Source organism: Macrobrachium nipponense, chromosome 24, assembly GCF_015104395.2.
Source record: "Macrobrachium nipponense isolate FS-2020 chromosome 24, ASM1510439v2, whole genome shotgun sequence".
NCBI classification, from domain to species: Eukaryota; Metazoa; Arthropoda; class Malacostraca; order Decapoda; family Palaemonidae; genus Macrobrachium; species Macrobrachium nipponense.
In genome coordinates, this window is record NC_061091.1 from 59,463,440 (window position 1) to 59,483,138 (window position 19,699).

General features: G+C 36.3%; 1 protein-coding gene across 1 annotated transcript; it reads right to left on the bottom strand.

Moving 5' to 3' along the window:
• Window positions 1-11,564: 11,564 nt before the first annotated feature.
• Window positions 11,565-19,044, bottom strand: LOC135205660 (carbohydrate sulfotransferase 10-like). Its single transcript, XM_064236502.1, has 4 exons — window positions 18,629-19,044; window positions 17,527-17,640; window positions 14,040-14,338; window positions 11,565-13,539 (listed from the first exon to the last, which is right to left on the bottom strand). The coding sequence occupies exons 2-4, from the start codon at window positions 17,620-17,622 to the stop codon at window positions 12,480-12,482; spliced, it is 1,455 nt and encodes a 484-aa protein (XP_064092572.1). The 5' UTR covers window positions 17,623-17,640; window positions 18,629-19,044; the 3' UTR covers window positions 11,565-12,479.
• Between the last annotated feature and the right edge of the window lie 655 nt (window positions 19,045-19,699).

The window sequence follows — 19,699 nt, forward strand, 5'->3', positions numbered from 1 at the left end:
CCACCCTGAATCCTTTCAAGGTTCTCACCAGGGTACTTCTCTGAATCCTCTTGCTTCTTATCCTGGCACTCCACCAAATCTTCTCTGAATAAACTCTGGCTTCTTCTTCTGACGCTCCCTGAATCTTCTCTGAATCCTCTGCTTCTCCTGGTACTCCACCAATCTTCTCTCAATCCTCTGCTTCTCCTGGCACTCCACCAATCTTCTCTCAATCGTTTGCTTCTCCTGACACTCCACCAATCTTCTCTGAATCCGCTGCTTTTTCCTGGCACTCCACCAATCTTCTCTGTATCTTCTGTTTCGAATCCTGCACTCCACCAATCCTTACATTTACCTTTCCCTTTCAGGAATCAATAAAACTCTTACAAAACATTTTATACTTATTTCCCTCTAACTTTCATATCCTTCAACGATTAACAAAGCAAACTTATTCATATAAACATCAAAAAAACCTTCCATATAAAATAAAGTATTGCAGTTCACTCCTAAAATCCATTGCAAACTAAAATCAAATTCTAACACATGGATTTATGAAAGAAGTCCTTTAAATTCGAGTTAAACTCGAATTATTATGTAAATAACAAAATTTGCTGCAAAAAAATGATGTGTAAATGAAAATCGCAGTTTGTAAATAAAATCTTTATTTGATTAAAAACAAAACAAACAAAAAAAAAAAACAAAAAAAAAAAAAAAAAAAAACTTTCCATACAAACAAACATTCTCCTCCTCAAAATTTTTGACATCTGAGCCCTTGAACATGGACAGCTGCTCCTTCATTTTCCAGGCATCTGTAATTTCCCTGGTGGTTCTTGAGCTGGCAAAAACCGATTTCTCCTTCGCTCCTCGCACCATCTTCGAACATCATCTTCCATGGTCGTTCGGTTCGCCCTGGACACCGGTGTTCCTATCCAGCGACTTGAAGCGATGATTCCCTTCCTATAGAAGGCACTCAGCTCGTTTCTCTTGCAGTTTCGCAACCTGAACTTCACAATGTAGTACACACGTTCCTTCGTAGAGATGTTCCCCCCGCCACTTCCTTCATGCAGGAGCTGCGAGGCCTGACCTCGGCGTCTTTCCTGTCGGATTAGCGCTTTTCGTTCCTGGACGAGCCTCGCCATCCGCCGCCGGCTTCTTCGGTCTATATCTGCACGTCCTTCTCCTTCTTCACTTGATCGTTCTCCTTCAGAAACAACGTCTCACCTTCGAATAAGTGGGCCCTTTCTTGCCAGGCCTGTTGTTGCAACACCCCCTGAGTTATCTGGATCACACGAGCTGCTTTCCTTCCGTTTCCGCCGCCTGAATGTCTTCAGTGTAGTCAAGCCTCTGTTGCAGCTGAAAAATGATCCTGTCCAAGTTCATTGCTGCTCTCTCTGGTACTGTGTGTGTCTTGCAAGGCCGAAATTCTCTCGTTCAATTCCATTTCCTTGGCCTGTTCACCTCCATCATCAGTATTAGGAAAAACCTCACCAGTGAATAGGCAGCCTATAAACACAACATGACTAATAGCCTTTGCGTATTAGGACCTTCTCTCCGTATTTCAGACAACATCTAGACAATAACGTCACACAACAGCTGCTGCCAAGGCAGGCCAAGTAAGCCACCACTTTTCTTCAAACTGGAGTACCCAATTCATATACTCTCCTCTATATCCCTCTTCTTTTTCCTTGATTTTCAATATTTCACAAGAGATATTTCGATTTATCAAAATATAGCAAGAAACATTCTGAAAGATTTCCAATCATGCCTTGTTTCTAGGTGTTATAAATTTCTGCAGTTCTGCGTCTCTCTCTCTCTCTCTCTCCTCTCTCCTCTCTCTCTCTCGTCTCTCTCTCTCTCTCTTTTTTTTACGGGATCTTTTTGCAGTACGCATCTTTTTTGTTTGGTCTCTTATCGTCTTATCTATTAAAATATATTTAGGGATTTTCTTTATTTACCTTTTTGTCTACAAGAAAACAATATCTACTACAGGCAGGCAATTGGAACTGAGCAAAAAATGACCATTTTTCTAAGCTACGTTTTATTGTTATTGGATTTAACCAAATAACTAAAAGATATCATTCTAAATGAATTAGCCGAGACATCAAGAGAAATATATATATATATATAATCAACTACTCAACCATAATGATTTTCAAAAACTATAGGTAAGTTTTAAGATTTTAAATTTATATCATATGCATACAAAGAAAAGGTAAAACGAAATTTAATTATACTAAATTTTGTCCTATATAAAAGTGAAAAAATCAGGTATAAAAGGAGTACAATTTTATTTTTGAGCATTAACTTTGATTCGTAAAATTGAAATTCAATATAGAAATAAAGCAGAAATCCTAACAGCCCCATTTCTATAGGCAACGCATTTGGTGTGAACGTATCCTTAATAACCACAAAATGTTAGAAAGCAAGTAAAGTTCTGTTTCAAAATACGGACGATAATGACAGCAATTAAATACTATTTAAAAACAATTACAGAGTCAATAATGTCGTCAAATAATAAATACAACAATGAAAACGACATGACATGTAAGGTTAAGAAAATGTATTGTAGAAGCGTGCTTGATAAAGAAAAAAAAATATCTGCGTAAAACACGTTCCAGGGAAATCAAATACACCCAACACTTCTGTTACATAATATAAAATAAGATTCCATACCTGATCGTCTGTGTAGGTCACAGATGCAGATGGAAGGTTGGACATCCTACTCATTGTATATTATCATAAAAATAATAATGATAAAGTATTGACACTAGCTCACGTAGTTAGTTTTTCCTTTTACTTGATTACCAGTTAATGCTAATGTTTTGGAAGATCATGCATATTTCATAGGTTTAAAGTGAAAAGTAATATTTATAGTATCTCAAAATTAAATGAAAAAAAAAAAGTGATATTGGTTCAAATTTATCTGCCAGATTGTCGGAAAAATGTGATGGTTTTTTAGTTTAACATTTAGTCAAACTGAAATAAGCCTTAAATTTTGAACATAGAAGGCTTTGTAAATATCACTACTTTTATTTTGTTATTTTGAAATAAAGGGAATTACAAAACTCGCTTCATTCCAAGAAAAGAAGGAAAACAGATTAAGGTAATAAAGTTGAGACAGAATAAAGAGCACAGCAGTTAAGAAATAAGGCTAGATTATTAAAAGGGGTCCAAAAGGTAGAAGAAATAAGCCCTGATAGAATTAGTGGAGCTAAAAAGTCTGCAGCCTACGAATGGCCATATACTAGGCAACTTAACTCTCCAACTGCAAAGGTAGAAGCTAGTGGCTCCTAACCCTCCCTAAGACAGGGAAATGGTCAGGGAACGGCAAGGACTATGGCAGTTGACTTTACAGGAGAGAAAGTTACATTCCTACAAAAACATATTAACTCTTTTACACGTTAGAATTGGCTATAACTACATCGGCACTAGAAAACTACTTTGCTTCTTGAAACACAGGAATTGAGTTAAGTTATTTTCTATTACAATGCATCTTGAAAACAAGGATGAAAATATCCTTACTAAAGAAATATAGTAAAATGGATAATGACTCGTATTTTGTAACCTGACCTGGTGCTAAGGAAGAAAATAAGAACACGAGGCTTTCTTCACACCATAATCTAGAAAAGAACTTAATAAGTTATCTCTCTCTCTTTCTCTCTACTCATCTTTGTCTTGTTATATTCTGTGGTTCTGTCTTTCTCTTTTCCACCAAATATGAACCTGTTATATTGGTGAAAGTATCCTAATATTTCAGTTGTTTTAATTACTAAAAAAATTAGTAAATAAAGAAAATTATATATAGCCCAAATTTTTTTGTGTTATTGCCCACATCGCCCGCTTTCTCTATGGAGGTTGGCCCAATCATGAATTGTATAAGTATATAGACATGTATCTGTGTGTATGGTTGCTACCTCAATAAAGTTAGTGAACTGAAAATTTTGCTAATTTGCTGATATAGATGTTCTATTATATATATATATAACATATTTATATATATATATAAGATATATATATAGGGTGGCTTGCTGCTTACAGAACACCGTTAACTTTACTTGGGTGAAAGTTTTGTAATCGATCTCGTGGACAGTCATGTCAGTATATAAGATTTTAATAATGCTATTAGGAAATGCCATTTCATAAATACTGAGTTCCTAAGCACTTTTAGTCTCATATTTATTTCGCATATTTCCTTAAATGCACATTTTACACTCAAACCCAGTATCGTCAACAACAAAATGTTTACGACCACTCTCTTAATTAACGTTAATAGATTAAGGATACTTTTACTCTATGCTCAAGAAAACTATCTGCTGCCCACTCCTCCTTCCTTGTCCTGACGGCGCAACATCTATTGATGCTCCGTTAGTTACTTGCTCAACTGCTCCGGGGTTTCATAGTCGCGGATTCGTGTTCACTCTGGATCAGCGGAGGGAACGAACTATTGTGCGTGACAGTACAGTTTGGACACAGTTTTACCTGGTACACCGTCTTGAGAGACTTCCCTCACCTACTCCTCCCCCTCCCTTCTCTCTCTCTCTATGAATGTTACTAGTTTAAGTATATTTTGCACGATTTTTTTTTTTGTATCTATCTATCTATCTAATCTAATAATAATAATTTAAAATGTTGTATAATATATATATATAACGATTCACGCTGTTGTTACCTGCCAGCAAGGCTGCATTACGGCACGGTACGGTACGGTTTGATATCTATAGCCTATGTGTACGGTACGGAATTACGCAACGACAATTTTATTTTTACCGAAGTACGGTACAGTACAGTCAGGTACGGAAAAAATGTGCAAATTCCGTACCGTACTACCTTACCTTAGGCAATGGATATATTACTTTTGGTCTACGTTGAAAACAAGGGAACAATATTAATTAATTATTAATAATCATAACCAGTAATATAGCATTTTTTAACTTATTTATTTTATTATTAGCAGCAGTAGTAGTAGCTATTACTATTTTTGTCTTAAGATCAAAAATTTGTTTTTTTTCTTTAAGTGACTATTGACTTGGGTTATGAGTAAATGATTATAATTATTGGAGTAAGAGATATCTGCATGTATGGTGGAGTAGTAGAACGATAGACACTGTGATTGATGGTAAATCTACTGTTATACTTGTGTTTAGTTACCTCCTTCGCAAGCTTCATTTGGACTCAGGGCATCAGCCATATGCTTGCATTACGAAGGTGAAGAAGAGATGGCCGTCTAGGAACATAGCTGTCGGCATGGTAGCAGAAATCCGTTTGTCACGCAACTTTTTAACTTTTTTTTTTTTTTTTTTTTAGCAAGAGAGAGCCGCCAATTGGCTACAGATTGGTTTGAATAAGTAACTGGTTATAGTTACTCTATGTGTTACAAATAAAATTGAGCATTTTTTACCGGACATCCAATAGAGTTAAAGCCTTGATTATACCGAAAATTACAGCAAAATCTCGTACTGATACCAGTCTTTCATTACGTGTTATTGACCAAAAACGTGACTGCACTGTCTGTGAAACCCACAGTAAGAGAGCTTTACCAATTACAAATAAACCTTACCTTTTATTCAGGCTTGGTGTAATTGTCATTTATCTGATATGTTTTTAATTACACGTTTTGAAGTTAACTGTAATTCCTTTTGTTTTTTATTTATAATTAATGGTAAATTGGGTTATTGTAATTGTAACTGAAAACTTTATTTGAGATTGTAATCCTGCAGCCGCCCTCTTACTTTTCGAGAACTCATCTTGACCAAATGCAATGGAGAGATGTTTTGAGTCGCTTCCCAATTCATTTATTATATTATTAAGGGAGAATCTTAACAAGCCAGCTACCAATTCTAAAAAAAATTTTTATTCCATTTATTTCCTTTTTTTGTGCAAAAAGTTTTGTGAAATTTTTCCAGTATTTGAGTTTTGTATTTCAGTATCATTTTCTTATAATCAGCATATAATAATTTTCACCACAATAAACATACTAAAAATTTACTTAGGCAAATCATAGGATGCTAACGATAATTTCTACAGGTCTAAAATATTTTAGATATGTTTGTTTTGTATTTGTACTAAAGGTATCATAAGTTACAAATTACAATTGTTGCAGAAATTGACTGTAAAAGGAAACCAAACTCAAGTATAAAGTCTTTGCAACTATCTGCATTTCTTAAAATTAAATAGGTGTGCGAAATGTAATTGAGTAATACGTTTTATATATGTATTTGTAGCTGTGATTACAATTTTGAAATATTAAAATTGTATTGTATTTGATATTGTTCCCCATCTTGTTTTTATTGAAGTTGTAACTGTCATTCGATAACAAGTCAGGTAATTATGATTCTAATTATTGTAATAGACATAAAGCAAACGTAATTAATCTCCTAACCTGCTTAATGCTTATATTACATAAGATATGCGACAGTAGCTACTTCATACGAAATGGATGAGCATAAAAATAACGGGAACAAAAATTATTATTATTTTTTTTTTATGTATACATGGGAAAAACTGATTAGAAAATTCAGTGATTTTTCCACTGCACTTCGGCTTCTCTCGGGGCACCTGTGAATTGTTCAATATTTAATAAATTGACTTTATCTTTCTCGGGATCTATGGATTCATGTCTGCACCCTTATTTGGCTAGTCAACCAATTCAAATCCTCTCGATCTAGAAACCATTCCTGGACTATTCTGGCCGTATGGATGGGGCAGCCGTCATGAATGAAAATGACAGGACTAGGTGGAAAGGGATAATTCCGCTTGGTGAAGTGAAGGGAGTAAGAAATCCTGAAGAATTTTAACGTATTTTCCACTGGGGAAACCCTTCAGTCTTGGTGATATCACATATGCCATGTAAGGAAATCCAGGCCCACACATTTACGGTTACAAGCCACTCCTGGCAACTTCGTAAATGTTTTCCTCGGTGGTATCTGAAGGAAAACAATCTGAATGTTTTACAATTTACGCGTTGCTTTCCGTAACTGGGAAAAATAATGATATATCGTTTGGGGAAATGTGATGCTAAGTAACAACCACTGCATTAAAGATAATGTTTATTCATCTATGATGATTAATACTTATTACAAGTTTGCCTCCTCCAACCTCTTATACACTAAAACAGCCCGAAAGCAGATTAATGGAATTCACGTTAAGAGAGGAACACCACCACCTTTAGTGTTTCAAACAGACAATTAACAATTTATCATTATGAAGACATACAGAATTTTAAAACGTTATCAATGACAGTAATGACCTGAGATGTTGCAATGCCAGTAACAGCCAATCAATCACTCAGTCCCAGTAATCGTGTGATTTAATATATCACTTTGTTCAGTGATAACGATATCATCGCTACAGCACCCCTATTACACGCTACAAGTTTGTCACCCAATCATGGCTAGACTGAGGTGTTGTATAAATTTTGATAGGTTATCTGTCCTCTGCTAGTAGTATTCGTTATAGTCTCCAAATGAACAGCAATATATGGTTCTCCTGGCGCAGATCGTCGCTCTACGAGAAAGTGGGCTTCCAATACGTGCTGTTGCACAGCGTCTTGACGTCTCCCCTACAACAGTAAATAAATGGAAAAGGAGGCATGCTTAGAAACTGGGAAATTGCCGACTTTGGATAGCATTTATTTATTTCATTTATTTATTAATTTTTTAAACAATAAACCTTACAAACCCGTAAAATCATGAAACCTAAATTACAGTTGCCTTGGTCCTGTTGAACTCTAATAGTGATTCTTTCTCTTTACTTCCCAGAATACCAAATAGCCCTCCCATAAGTAAACAGGCTAAAATTTATCTTGATTATCTAGGTATCTGCATGTTAATTACGTATTTCAGTTCGAAGACCTCCACCACGAAAGACCACCCGTTAGGATAACGACGACATTCGACGAGCAGCATAAGAAGATGCTTTTACCAATACTATTGCTATTCGTGAACGTCTGGCATTAAATGTTTCGGCTATGACGGTGCGAAGACGTCTGGATGAGGCAGGAATACCTCATAGAATTCCTGCCAAGAAGGAATTTCTCGCCGAACGGCATCGTGCTGATAGGCTTGCCTTTGTTCAACAGTTTGTGGGGGAGGATATGGAATTTTTGGTCTCGAGTTGTATGCAGTGACGAAAGGTCTTTTACTAGCGAGAAGTCACGGCAAGAATACATAACCGAAAGACCGAGTAATATAAGGTGAGTTTCTATATAATCATTAATAACAGTCAGACTATAATAATTATAAGCAAGGGTAATATTATAATCAAAAGATAATAATTTTGTCAATAACCATGTATTTTTTTTTTTTTTTTTCCGCTAATTGAATTATATTGCCACGAGAAGTGTGAAAATAAAAAATCTTCATTGAAAACCCCCCCATTAGTTCTACTATGGCCAGCTTTCAGGCATTAATCAAATGCATTATTAATGTTATGAATAATCACGTAGGCAAATTTATAATATAGAGTACAGCCTGTTTACTGAATTAAAGAATATCATATCATAACGGACTGTTGCAGATTAAAGTTAATGCTATTATAAGTATTAATCCTTGCAGATTAATAAACATTCTTAACTTATTCCAAGGGTTGTTACTTAGCATTTTATTTCCCAAAACGATATAGCATTATTTTCCCTATTACGAAAAGCAAAGCGTAAATTGTTAAAAATTAGATTTTTTCCCTTCAGATACTACGGAAGAAATTTACGAGGTGACCAGGAATGGGCACGTCACAGTAAACGTTTGGGGCTGGATCTTCTTACATTATATGGATGATATCACCAGGATTGAGTGGAGGTTCACTGGTGAAAAATACATTGAAATTCTTCGGGATTTCTAACTTCTTTCACATCAACAGCGGAATTATTCCTCCCCACCTGCTCCTGTCATTTTCATTCACGACCGCTGGCCCGCCCCATTCATACGGCCAGATTAGATCCAGGAATGGTTTCAAGGTCGAGAGGATCTGCAGTTGCTTGACTGGCCAAGTAAGGATACAGACATGAACCTCATGAAAATATTTAGGCTAATTTGGTAAAATGTTGGGAGCCTGAGAGGGAGATGAGACCAGATCAACTTATGAACCTCTGGGAAACACAATGGAAACTCTTCCACAACCAACCACAGATCGTCAGAAACCATGAATCTTCTATGCCTAACAGATTGTAAGAGGTGATCTAGAAGGAAGGTGGCTGGACTTCTCATTAATATTAAAAATAAATGTAAAAATTGAGTGTGTATATTTGGATTACCCCATGGCTTCCGCTGAACTTCCATGTCGTATGATGTAAAAAAAAAATCGTAAACAGACCTATGCATATCGTTTAGCTCCAGGTATTGATTATTATAATTTATTTATTAGAAAGGTGAATTTGATATCTTAAAGGAGTTCAAAATCTAAAGGGAATTTCTTCTATCCTGATTGTTTCTAAAAAAATTATCTAAAAAGAGAACCCTAGGACAATATCATCAAACTACATTTCTCCAAATAGCTCTTTCCACAATGGACAGGTAAACGACTGAAAGGGCTGTTTAACAATAGAGACGTCTTTCTCTTATCCTCACACGAATGATAAGAGCGAAAGGAATTTCTGTCCGTATGACATTAACATGTATCACAATTAATATATTAGAAATATAAGCCAAGTAGATGTGTTTATCCATATCATGTAATAATTATTGTAATGAGGGCGTGTAGGGAATAACCTCTACAGTATATTCAAGAGGGAATCAAACCCAACCATGAATACATGAAACCCTCTGAACATCAACAATTTATCATTGGCAAACGAATTAAGTTTACCATATGGGAATGGTTAAAAGTTTGCACCAAGTTTGGGAGTCCTTCTTCAATTTCCATTACACGTTGTGGAATTTTCTCTGTCCCTAGTAGTTTCATTTTGATTCCTCAGTCTCTCTCTCTCTCTCTCTCTCTCTCTCTCTCTCTCTCTCTCTCTCTCTCGCTCTCTCTCTTTCCTTTTCATTCTATATGTATTTACAAGAGAGTGAGTTTAACCCAATCCTTCTTCTTGTAAATGTTGTTGTATTCAGAAAATCTACAGTATTATAATAATATTAGAATAAACGCTAAAAACGCGCAGCATTAAAGATAAAACAAGAAAAAATTATTTCAAGGCGGAGGGCTTTTCGTTAGCCATACACTCTATCCACGAGCATATCTACTTCGTCCACTCATCGGGGTCGCAACAGGCCCACCTTACCCCTAGCCCCCCACCCATTTCAGTTGTAGCAAAGCCAGGCTGAGGACATCGGTACAGCAAAAACAAGAAGCTTGTCAGTTTGAATTACATTTTAGAATTCCAAAACCTGTAAGACGGCTAAACAACAAGAACTCATCCCCGACACCACTCCCCCCGGCCCCCCCGAAAAAATTAAAAAATATATGCATATATTAGTTTAGATCAAGATTAGAGGGTGTTAATGACATATCAAAACTGCATACTTAGCGCAGTGGCATTTCTAGATGACATGTCACTTTAAAGTAGCTAGTATGAGAGAGAGAGAGAAGAGAGAGAGAGGAGAGAGAGAGAGAGAGAGAGGAAGCTAAGGCGTGGTCGGACACTTTCAACTCGTTCACTTAGTGTTTGGTATGTTCAATGCTTCCTATTATATTATTGGTAGGAAACGCACTGCAACCGATACTATAAACTTGGCTTTCATGATAAGGTTAAAATATCCTGCTATGATGTTCGTGATTCTCTCCAATACCAATGTAACTCTAAAATTTTGATCAATTTAAGTATTGCGTAATGAATATGACCGATACATAATGACATACACGGTGGTAAGATAACGCCTTAGACGAAAGTTAAAATGGAATCTAATAAACAAACTTATATTAAAAGTGAGACAGTAATCTTAGTTACAGCGATATAACCTGCTCAGATTACTTTTTTTTTTTTTACTCCGTGTGTGTGTGTGTGTGTGGGTTTCTCCAACCATACCTAATGACTCCTCCCACTGAAAGAATTCCAGAGCTTATTGGTGGAACTCTTGCTAAGAGAGGAAGAGTCCTCCCCCCATCCCCCTCAGTAAACACTGTTACCATATCATTTTTCGAAGTCCCTCAAGAAGGTGTACCAGGGAAACCTGTGTCCAACTGTACCAATTCCATCAAGTCATCGCTCGTCGCTCGATCGACTTTTTCAGCTTCTGCAGCTTCATAAATTGGCGCGTAAACAACCATTCTTTAATGATGGTTCTTTATTCATTTACTATATGAACATTAATATAAATATAAATAAGCAAATGATATAGAATATATGTAAATGAATCGTATAATATAAGAAAATAATACATCTGACCACAATAAACTCCTAAAACAAGGGAAAATTTTTCCCACACGGTGGCGGTGACGTCATAGTAAACATATCCTGTTACATTTCTGAATAAATCCGGGTTTTATTATTTTTCTTTTGATTGAATTAGCTGAAAATATTATGTACATTACTGAATACCTGTTAATCTTAGTGTAACAAATGTCTCCAATAAACAGCTGTTTTCCTATTTCTAAATGTTTTAGAAAAGACACACAGTAAAAGCGATGTGTTAAGTCTAGCTAATTGCTAATTCCTTTACAGTATTGTTTTTTACAAGGAAATAATTCTTTGAAAGCTAATAGAAACTTCGTGAAAGTAACATGAAATACAATTGCATTAGCAAAAAAAAAAAATACTTCTTTTGATAACGTACATTATACCACTAAGCGAAATTAGTTTCTCATAAAAAAGGGGCATTGAAAAATTGTGACTTAAACATATACAATTGCAATGAATGACTACAAACAACTTATTTCATAATACGATCGATACTGGACAGAGAAAGGACCTGATGCTTAAAGGTGGATTAGCTTTTTATTCGTTTTAAACCAAGCAGAAAGGAAGATTTTGTTGCGGTCATATTTGAAGGGGAAATAAACTTCCCCATTGACTCACTTTGCGGATTTCTAGGGGAGGCGTACTAGGAACCCCTACTTGGAATGAGTACGGACCCTTTGCCTTTTTCCACCACAGTTGCAATCCACCTGTTAGGTTCTTCACTGTTCACGTCAAGAGGGGCAGAATACTTCCTGAATATTTACTTATTTTGCTTATTCTGTGCTACGTTGCAATAACAATCCGCTTCAGTATGATGGAAATACATAAAACTCTTACAACTGTTAAGTTGTTAATGCCTAAAGAAAATGGTGGTTTCTTTTCCAAACAAACATTGTTTTATAAAATTTTATTTCAAAATGTCCTATGAAGTCTGATGGACAACTTCAAAAGTAGCTTGATTGAGCTCCATTTTATCACTCTTAAATTGACAGCACTAAACTCAGCAGTTAATATCTTACCCTAGGTATCAGTATGAAACTGTTAAATATATCACACAAATATTCACCCTTTCACACTAAAAATAAAATCCTTTTGTATGTGTATGAAATTGTACGTAATATAAATAGATTCTTAATGCCAAGTTCGTAAGACTCACGCCACAAAATATCTATTTTTCTTGTGGGAACAAATCACCTTCACCATTATCAATAAAGTTGTCATTTACATCAACGACTGTCTCGTTAGGGATAACTGCTGCCACACTCGAACTCACAGCCGCTGGTGCGGGTGCTTGTCTCTCACCAATGACGTCATCGGAAACGTAATTAGCTTTTGCCTTTGACTCTGAAAGTAACTTTTGCAGGTTGTCGGTGTTCTTACGCGGAACGATCGCCATCAGCTTGAGATCTGGTGCTTCGTCGCCCGGCCTAGCGTATGCCATGTGCTCCTCCAAGGAGTAGCCGTAGAGATCGAAGTCTAGTTTGTACTTCTGATACAGCTGGAGCACTTGCGCCAGGGTCAGCTCAGAAAAGTACTGGCGCCGAATTTCTGGGGTCATCGTGTATTGCACATAATCTGTTGTATTCAATGAACCAAGGCCCGCTTTCTTCCACGCCCACTGCACATCATGCCACAATGTTTCATAATGGGTAATGACGTTGTAGGGTATGTGGCAAGGGGTGCAGCGGCGTATCGCAGGTTGCCAGGCCTCCTCCATGTGGCTCATGTCCCTTGCCAAAAGAAACCTGACGAATTCTTCAAACGTCGGAGCTTTTCCGTGACCGGGTGCCAGGCGGTAACTGCGAACGATGCGACGGCCGTAATGAAGGTATCCATGGGGATTCCTCTCAGGATCTTCCAGTAAATACCTGTACGATGCAAGAAGGCGATCTAAAGGGTGGCGGGCCATCAGTAACGTAACACTATTTGACAGAACTGATGGGTATTTCTCCCAAGAACTCAGGTATGGAAAATTGTGTCTAGCAATTGCAGATGGCGGTTCTTGCAAGTGCAACAATTGGCGCTCGTCAAATTTTCCAAGAAGCTGCAGGAGACGACGGGAGAGCCACTGAATTCCTGCTCTAGCTACGGGGCAAACTGCCATGTGGTACTTTTCAGATACCAGCAGTGCTTGGTACAAAGGATTTTTGGGCAACGTTGACAAAGCTGATTTTTCCTCGTCAGTCACGTTGCTGTTGTTGCCCTTTGCCCAGAGGCCTAAATTCCATCTGAAACAAAATATATGTATTTTTTAGTTTGTTTATAACATATGAAACTTGAACTAAAATATAAACATTAACAATATAATCAAAATGAATCTTCAGATATAAATGAATTCGAAACAGATTCTGCGAGAACTTTGCAACACCTGAAAATCAAATTACTATTTTATATGACACAATTAATAAAAAAACAGTAAAAATTATCACGGTGACTAAAAAAATTGAGAACTATGTCTCAGCCAAGCGGGAAAAGGGACTAAAGGAAAAAAGAAAGGAAGATTTGAAAGGCTTGGGCAAGAGGGAAATAACAGTCAAGCAGCAAAGTAACTGATGCCAAGTTTTAATCATACAAAGCATGTCTGTATTATATGAAGTGAGTTATTAGTATTTCTGCTGGAACATATTTAAAAGGTATCCTATATTCTGTACAACATTAAAACTGAATTCTGCCGCGGAATTCAAAAGTCAGTCATGTTAGGCCACTACTTGGGAATTCCGTGGACTACCTCGTGCAAGTCTCCTGGAGGATGTCAAGACGACGCTGCTGCTCTTCCCTCATGATATCATCCTCGAAAGGTGGGATTGGGGTGGTTGTGGTTGTCGTGGTGGTCGAGGAAGTGCTTCGGGAGGGCCCATGGCTGCGGCTGAAACCCCCTCCGAACTTGGAGGGTCCTCGAGCGTTGGACTTCCATGCCGGCACTCCTCCAGATCCTCCTCCTCCTCCAGTCGGAGGTCGATGGGTTGAAGAAGCGACTTGAGAGAAACGCCCTAGGTGTAGTTTCTTTTGGAACTTCAGCAGGACACTCTGAAAGATTGAAAAGGCGTATCAACCAAACCTGTCATATTTTCATTGAGAAAAGCAGTGATACTAACGAATGGATGAAATGTTTAAGGGAAAGTTATAAACCTAAATGCACACGCATATACGTATATATAGTATATATACGCGTGTGCATGTTCTACCCAATGCACATTCATTTCTCAAGTATAAAAGGACCATTAAAACACTGGTTTAAAGCTAAGGACTAATTTCTGGTGGACTGACTCCCACCCTTACTTGATAAGGATGGGAGTCAGTCCACCGAAATATAGTCCTTAGCTTTAAACCAGCGTTTTTTAATGGACCTTTTATACTTGAGACGTATCCTGTTTTAACAGAAGAATTTATTTAAATATACATATATATACACATACACACAAATATATACAAATGGGTTCTTATCTAATCACCATGACTTTTATTTTATTCACAAACATTAAGCTTTGGATGTCATTTAATTTCCAATTCGCTCTACCTCGGAAATAATACCAAAGGGGAATTATAGTTGATATCTGGTTGACTCGATTCTCCGACAGCAATTACCTGTGACTTCAGTGATGTGTTCTCTTACTACTGGACTGTCAAGATAGGTATAAGTTGATGCTGACTCTGCTGTACATATGCCTGTCGTGTTTCACGATCACCAATCCGATAATATCTTGGTGAAGGTGGGTTGATACCGACGCTAAGTACAAATACCTGCACTCAACGGGCATGTGTATGGTTGAGTAGGTATCAACTTACGTCTCTCTTGGCAGTTCACGGAAGTCCACCAGGTGACTGACTGCCGCTTTGAATAACATATGTATGCATATATATATATATATATATATATATATATATATATATATATATATATATATATAGTATATATATATATATATATATAACCTATCCACTTGCACTAAAATATTGAAAAACTGTTCAACTACAAGTAACTACGTAACAGTATCCTATGATGTAGACAGAGTAGTCATTTTGAAGATTCACTGTAAAGATTTGTAAAATACATTTTCCAATTCTGGCAAGAGCTAGCCTTAATATAGCCCATAATTATCCTAAAATGGATATGCGCTCTAAAGTTAGAGACTGGAACAAATATACATTTTGCTCAAGTCCTCCTATATGATAAAATCCATCATGATAAGGATCTATGAGCATATAAAAGAAAAACGATTTCGGCAGCATTGATCAGAGCTTGGTCCCTTTGACGACTGTAACCTTTCTATCATCCTTTTCCCAATAATACGAGTCTATCGCTCCTTTTATTTATTTATTTATTTTTTTATATTCTTTTCCATTAGGCCTAAGATACAAATGACTACCAGTTCTAAAGTTTATGGAAAATCCTTATCCTTAGGGAAATGAATGCAAATTGGTCACTGAACCTAACATTCTAAACTAGTCGAAGAGAAAGTACAACTGCTACACAAATAGGGATGCGATTACTTGCCTCTTGAAAGAATGAACTTACAATAACTAGGAAATTTCGCAGCCGTGGGATAGGGGAAGAGAAAGTCAACAAACCTTGAAATTTTCTCTTTTATGTCAGACTACCTCTTGGGAGGGATTTTTTTTTATAAGAAAACAAAGGGAGGGGGGTGGTGGAACACCATAACGCAAAGATAGAAAAAAGGAATCTCATAAAATCAGGAATTTATCTCAGTAATAATAGTTCATCACACATTTTACAACAGAATTTGGGTCCAAGTAATTAACTGGCATCATCTAAGACTTAAATTGGATTACTCATTACTCATTAACTCAAAGGAGAACACCAACATGCACCAAAACAGTTATATTCATTACATTCACAAATATGTAATGGTGATAACGGTCTCACATAATTAAGAATATATAAAGCGAACACCACAGGAAAAAGATAGGCAGAAATCCAAACGCTTTCGTCTTTATTAAGACATCGTCAAGGAACGAATGAAATACAGTTCCTTGACGATTGCCTTAATAAAGACGAAAGCTCTTGGATTGCTGTCTATCATTTTCCTGTGGTATTCGCTTATTTAATGAAGTCACAAGTCACATGCATCTATTGTGATTTTTTAAGCTATATATATATATATATATATATATATATATATATATATATATATATATATATATATATATAAATGCTTTAAAAATCACAATAGATGCACGTGACTTCACTAAATAAACGAATACCAGAGGAAAATGTAGGGCAGGAAAATCCAAGAGCTTTCGTCTTTATCAAGACAATCGTCAAGGAACTTTTTCATTCGTTCCTTGACGATTGCCTTAATAAAGACGAAAGCGTTTGAATTTCTGCCTATCATTTTCCTGTGGTGTCGCTTATAAATATATACGATATATATATATATATATATATATATATATATATATATATATATATATATATATAATGTGTACGTTTACACTAATAATGTACATTTGTAATTCTTAATTATGTGAGACCGTTATCAACCATTACATATTTGATAATGTAATGAATATAACTGTTTTCGTGCATGTTGGTTGGTGAAATTCCCCTTTGAGTTAATGTGTAATGAGTGGTCCAATTTAAGTATTAGAAGGATGCCAGTTAATTATATATATAAATATATATATATATATAATATATATATATATGTGAATATATATACACGTAAATATATATATATATACATATATATATATATATATATATATATATATATATATATATATGTGTGTGTGTGTGTGTGTTTTCTACTGTAATCTAATATAAGTTATGAAGATGTTAAGGCCCATAAAAACACTACACGGACGGACAACCAAACATTCCGAATTCTTCTGCATGCCTGATTATATCGTAACCAGTGATCGGAGTAGATAACGTATCCCAAATACATGTTATATTCACCCGAGTAAAAATTAATTTTGTATGGGCCCTTTTTTATCCAATTATTGATATATTATTTTATTTATATGAGATTACAATTATACACACATATATATATATATATATATATATATATATATATATATATATGTGTGTGTGTGTGTGTGTGTGTGTGTGTGTGTGTGTGTGTGTGTATAAAGCACAGTGTGTTTGTTTAAAACGCTACTCATGTTACACTAAAGAAAATGAGTAAGTGGGCGAACGCTATTCTCCTCTGGGTAAAATTGCCTGTTGCGGATAGCGAGCGTCAGCTTACCTGACCCATATAGTGGATGAGGCATATGATGACGATCGTCTGCAGCAAAGCTGGCAGGTTCTTGTTCAGCTTTCTTATGATCCCCGGGAACACCATTCTGAATTCCGATTCGCTCTGTCGAAAGAAGTGTTACGTAGTGTCAGTTTCAGGTCAGAAGACGCTAGTTTAAGTGGACTTGTTTTGAATAATTTCTTAATATTAGTAGATTCTTCTTGAGGTATACGCAATGATTTAATACTACGTCAAAGCAAGCGTAGTTTGAATATCGTTTGCCTGTAAGTGGAATTTGTTATACTACTTTAGAGTGAGTCTGAAATTATATTTATGTAAACGGTTTCTATACTAATGACCGTGTTATCAATTTTCTATGGTGTAGTAATTTTATCTAACAAAATTCATGATTACGCATTCTATAAACACACCCAAGCTTAAAATTAGGTGACAATAATACGAAATATTATCAGACAGCATCTTGGTAAGTTATTTTTTTCCGATTTTGTTTCATGTACAACGACATTATAAATGAATCACTCCTTAGGGTTTTTTATTATTACTTTATTATGTGCAGGTCACTTTACTTTATAAAAGAACAACGTATAGAGATCTATTCATGAAGGAAAAGAAATCCATTATTTAACGGCATTAAATTACCGTATTGATTATAAATCCAATTACTCAAAATTGGCGTTTTACCTTTAATGGGCTGCACGAAAAATATCTTTCTGGGGTGATTGGTGGACTTCAGTGGCAATCAAAATCAATGAAAATATCTTCTGGCAAATCATTTAGATGGATTAATCGATTCGTAGCTTGTTTGCAAGCTTTGTAAACGCTTTAAAGCAGGTGCACAAGCACGTACACACTCTTAGATCGAATAAGGGCATATTCACCTTACCTTAAATACAGGAGGGGTTCAGAGTGCCACAAACGAATGCTTCAAATCACAAGCGACTTTACAAGATTAAAATGAATCACATCTGCTCTTCACAGTGTGAGCCCATACTCAGAAAAATCGAGGAAAACTTTTCAAAATATCATCCTACCTTAGGCTGAATACCAACACCTGCTCCTGAACAAACGAGGAAATTCCAGCACAACTTACTTGCTATGAAGGGAAAATGCTCATCGAAACACGCAAACACAAATCATAGGAAATACCATCCTATCACCACTTCACAAATCCTCGCGAGTCACTCTGTATTCATCTTCCTATCTGGAATGATCATCTTTTCAGTTATTTCCGCTAAAAAGCGAAGATATAAACTTCAGCGTCAGTTTCTAAGCTGGTTCACTTCATCGTTGTCCACTCACTTCAGCCAATGATTTTCAAGTCATTCTCCTGACGCGTCCTTCCTTCAGGAGGGCTTCTCCCTCGCGACGGTCTCCACTCGTTACAAAAAGACTTCCCCAACCTGCAATTTCCTAAGCGTTTACACGAGACGTTGCAGCCGAACTGGGATCCTCTGAACGGCAGTGGGTCAGCGGACGCACTAACGCACAAGTCACTCCGTTGCCCCCAGAGCTGTCGGCAATATAACGGGCCAAGAAGCAATCCGACTCAGGAGACATTGTCTCGTCTTCCTTTCGTTTCTACAAAAATTATATTTCTATTGCTCATACTATGTTCAGTGAGGAATCAGATCCCGTGTTCATTAAAGGCTACCTTAATCTAACATCTAAAAATGCTTCTCGAATACCACATATTTAAAGTAACTAATTCAAAAATAAGCTAGACAACAGCAATTGCATATCATTTACAAATCGTTTAAGATGTGTATTAATCGAGAAATTTTATATACGCATAAAATATCCGTACTTGTAAGGCTAATTTTTCTTTTTTATAAATTGCAAATTCTTCCGTCAACATTCCGACCTTCAAATGGTTTTTCACCTTTTTCTCGATTACCTTGATATTCTAGCTCTAACTGAAGATCGCAGAGAACTGAAACGAACATTTTGTAAAAATTATAATGCTGGAAAAATGTTCAGTGGTAGTGTGTTGTCAACTGACAGCACGCCACACGGTTCTTTAAAAACCGGTCATAAAAAGTAAAAAAGATTCAGGGCGTTGAACTCTCCCGGGCCGCGCCAAAAGCTGCTTCCTCGGAAGAACCAGCTGCCTGGATAGGGCGTGCTGTGGCGCATTCGACTCGTCCTGCGTTTCTATCTTGAA

Bases quoted from the DNA above. Each gene is read 5' to 3' on its own strand.
- LOC135205660 (XM_064236502.1), bottom strand. From the start codon at position 17,622: ATGGTGTTCCCGGGGATCATAAGAAAGCTGAACAAGAACCTGCCAGCT. The intron at 14,339-17,526 runs GTAAGCTGACGC...TCAATCTTTCAG, and splicing joins TCATCCACTATATGGGTCAG to AGTGTCCTGCTGAAGTTCCA. The intron at 13,540-14,039 runs GTAGTCCACGGA...ATTTTGTTTCAG, and splicing joins CTCCAGGAGACTTGCACGAG to ATGGAATTTAGGCCTCTGGG.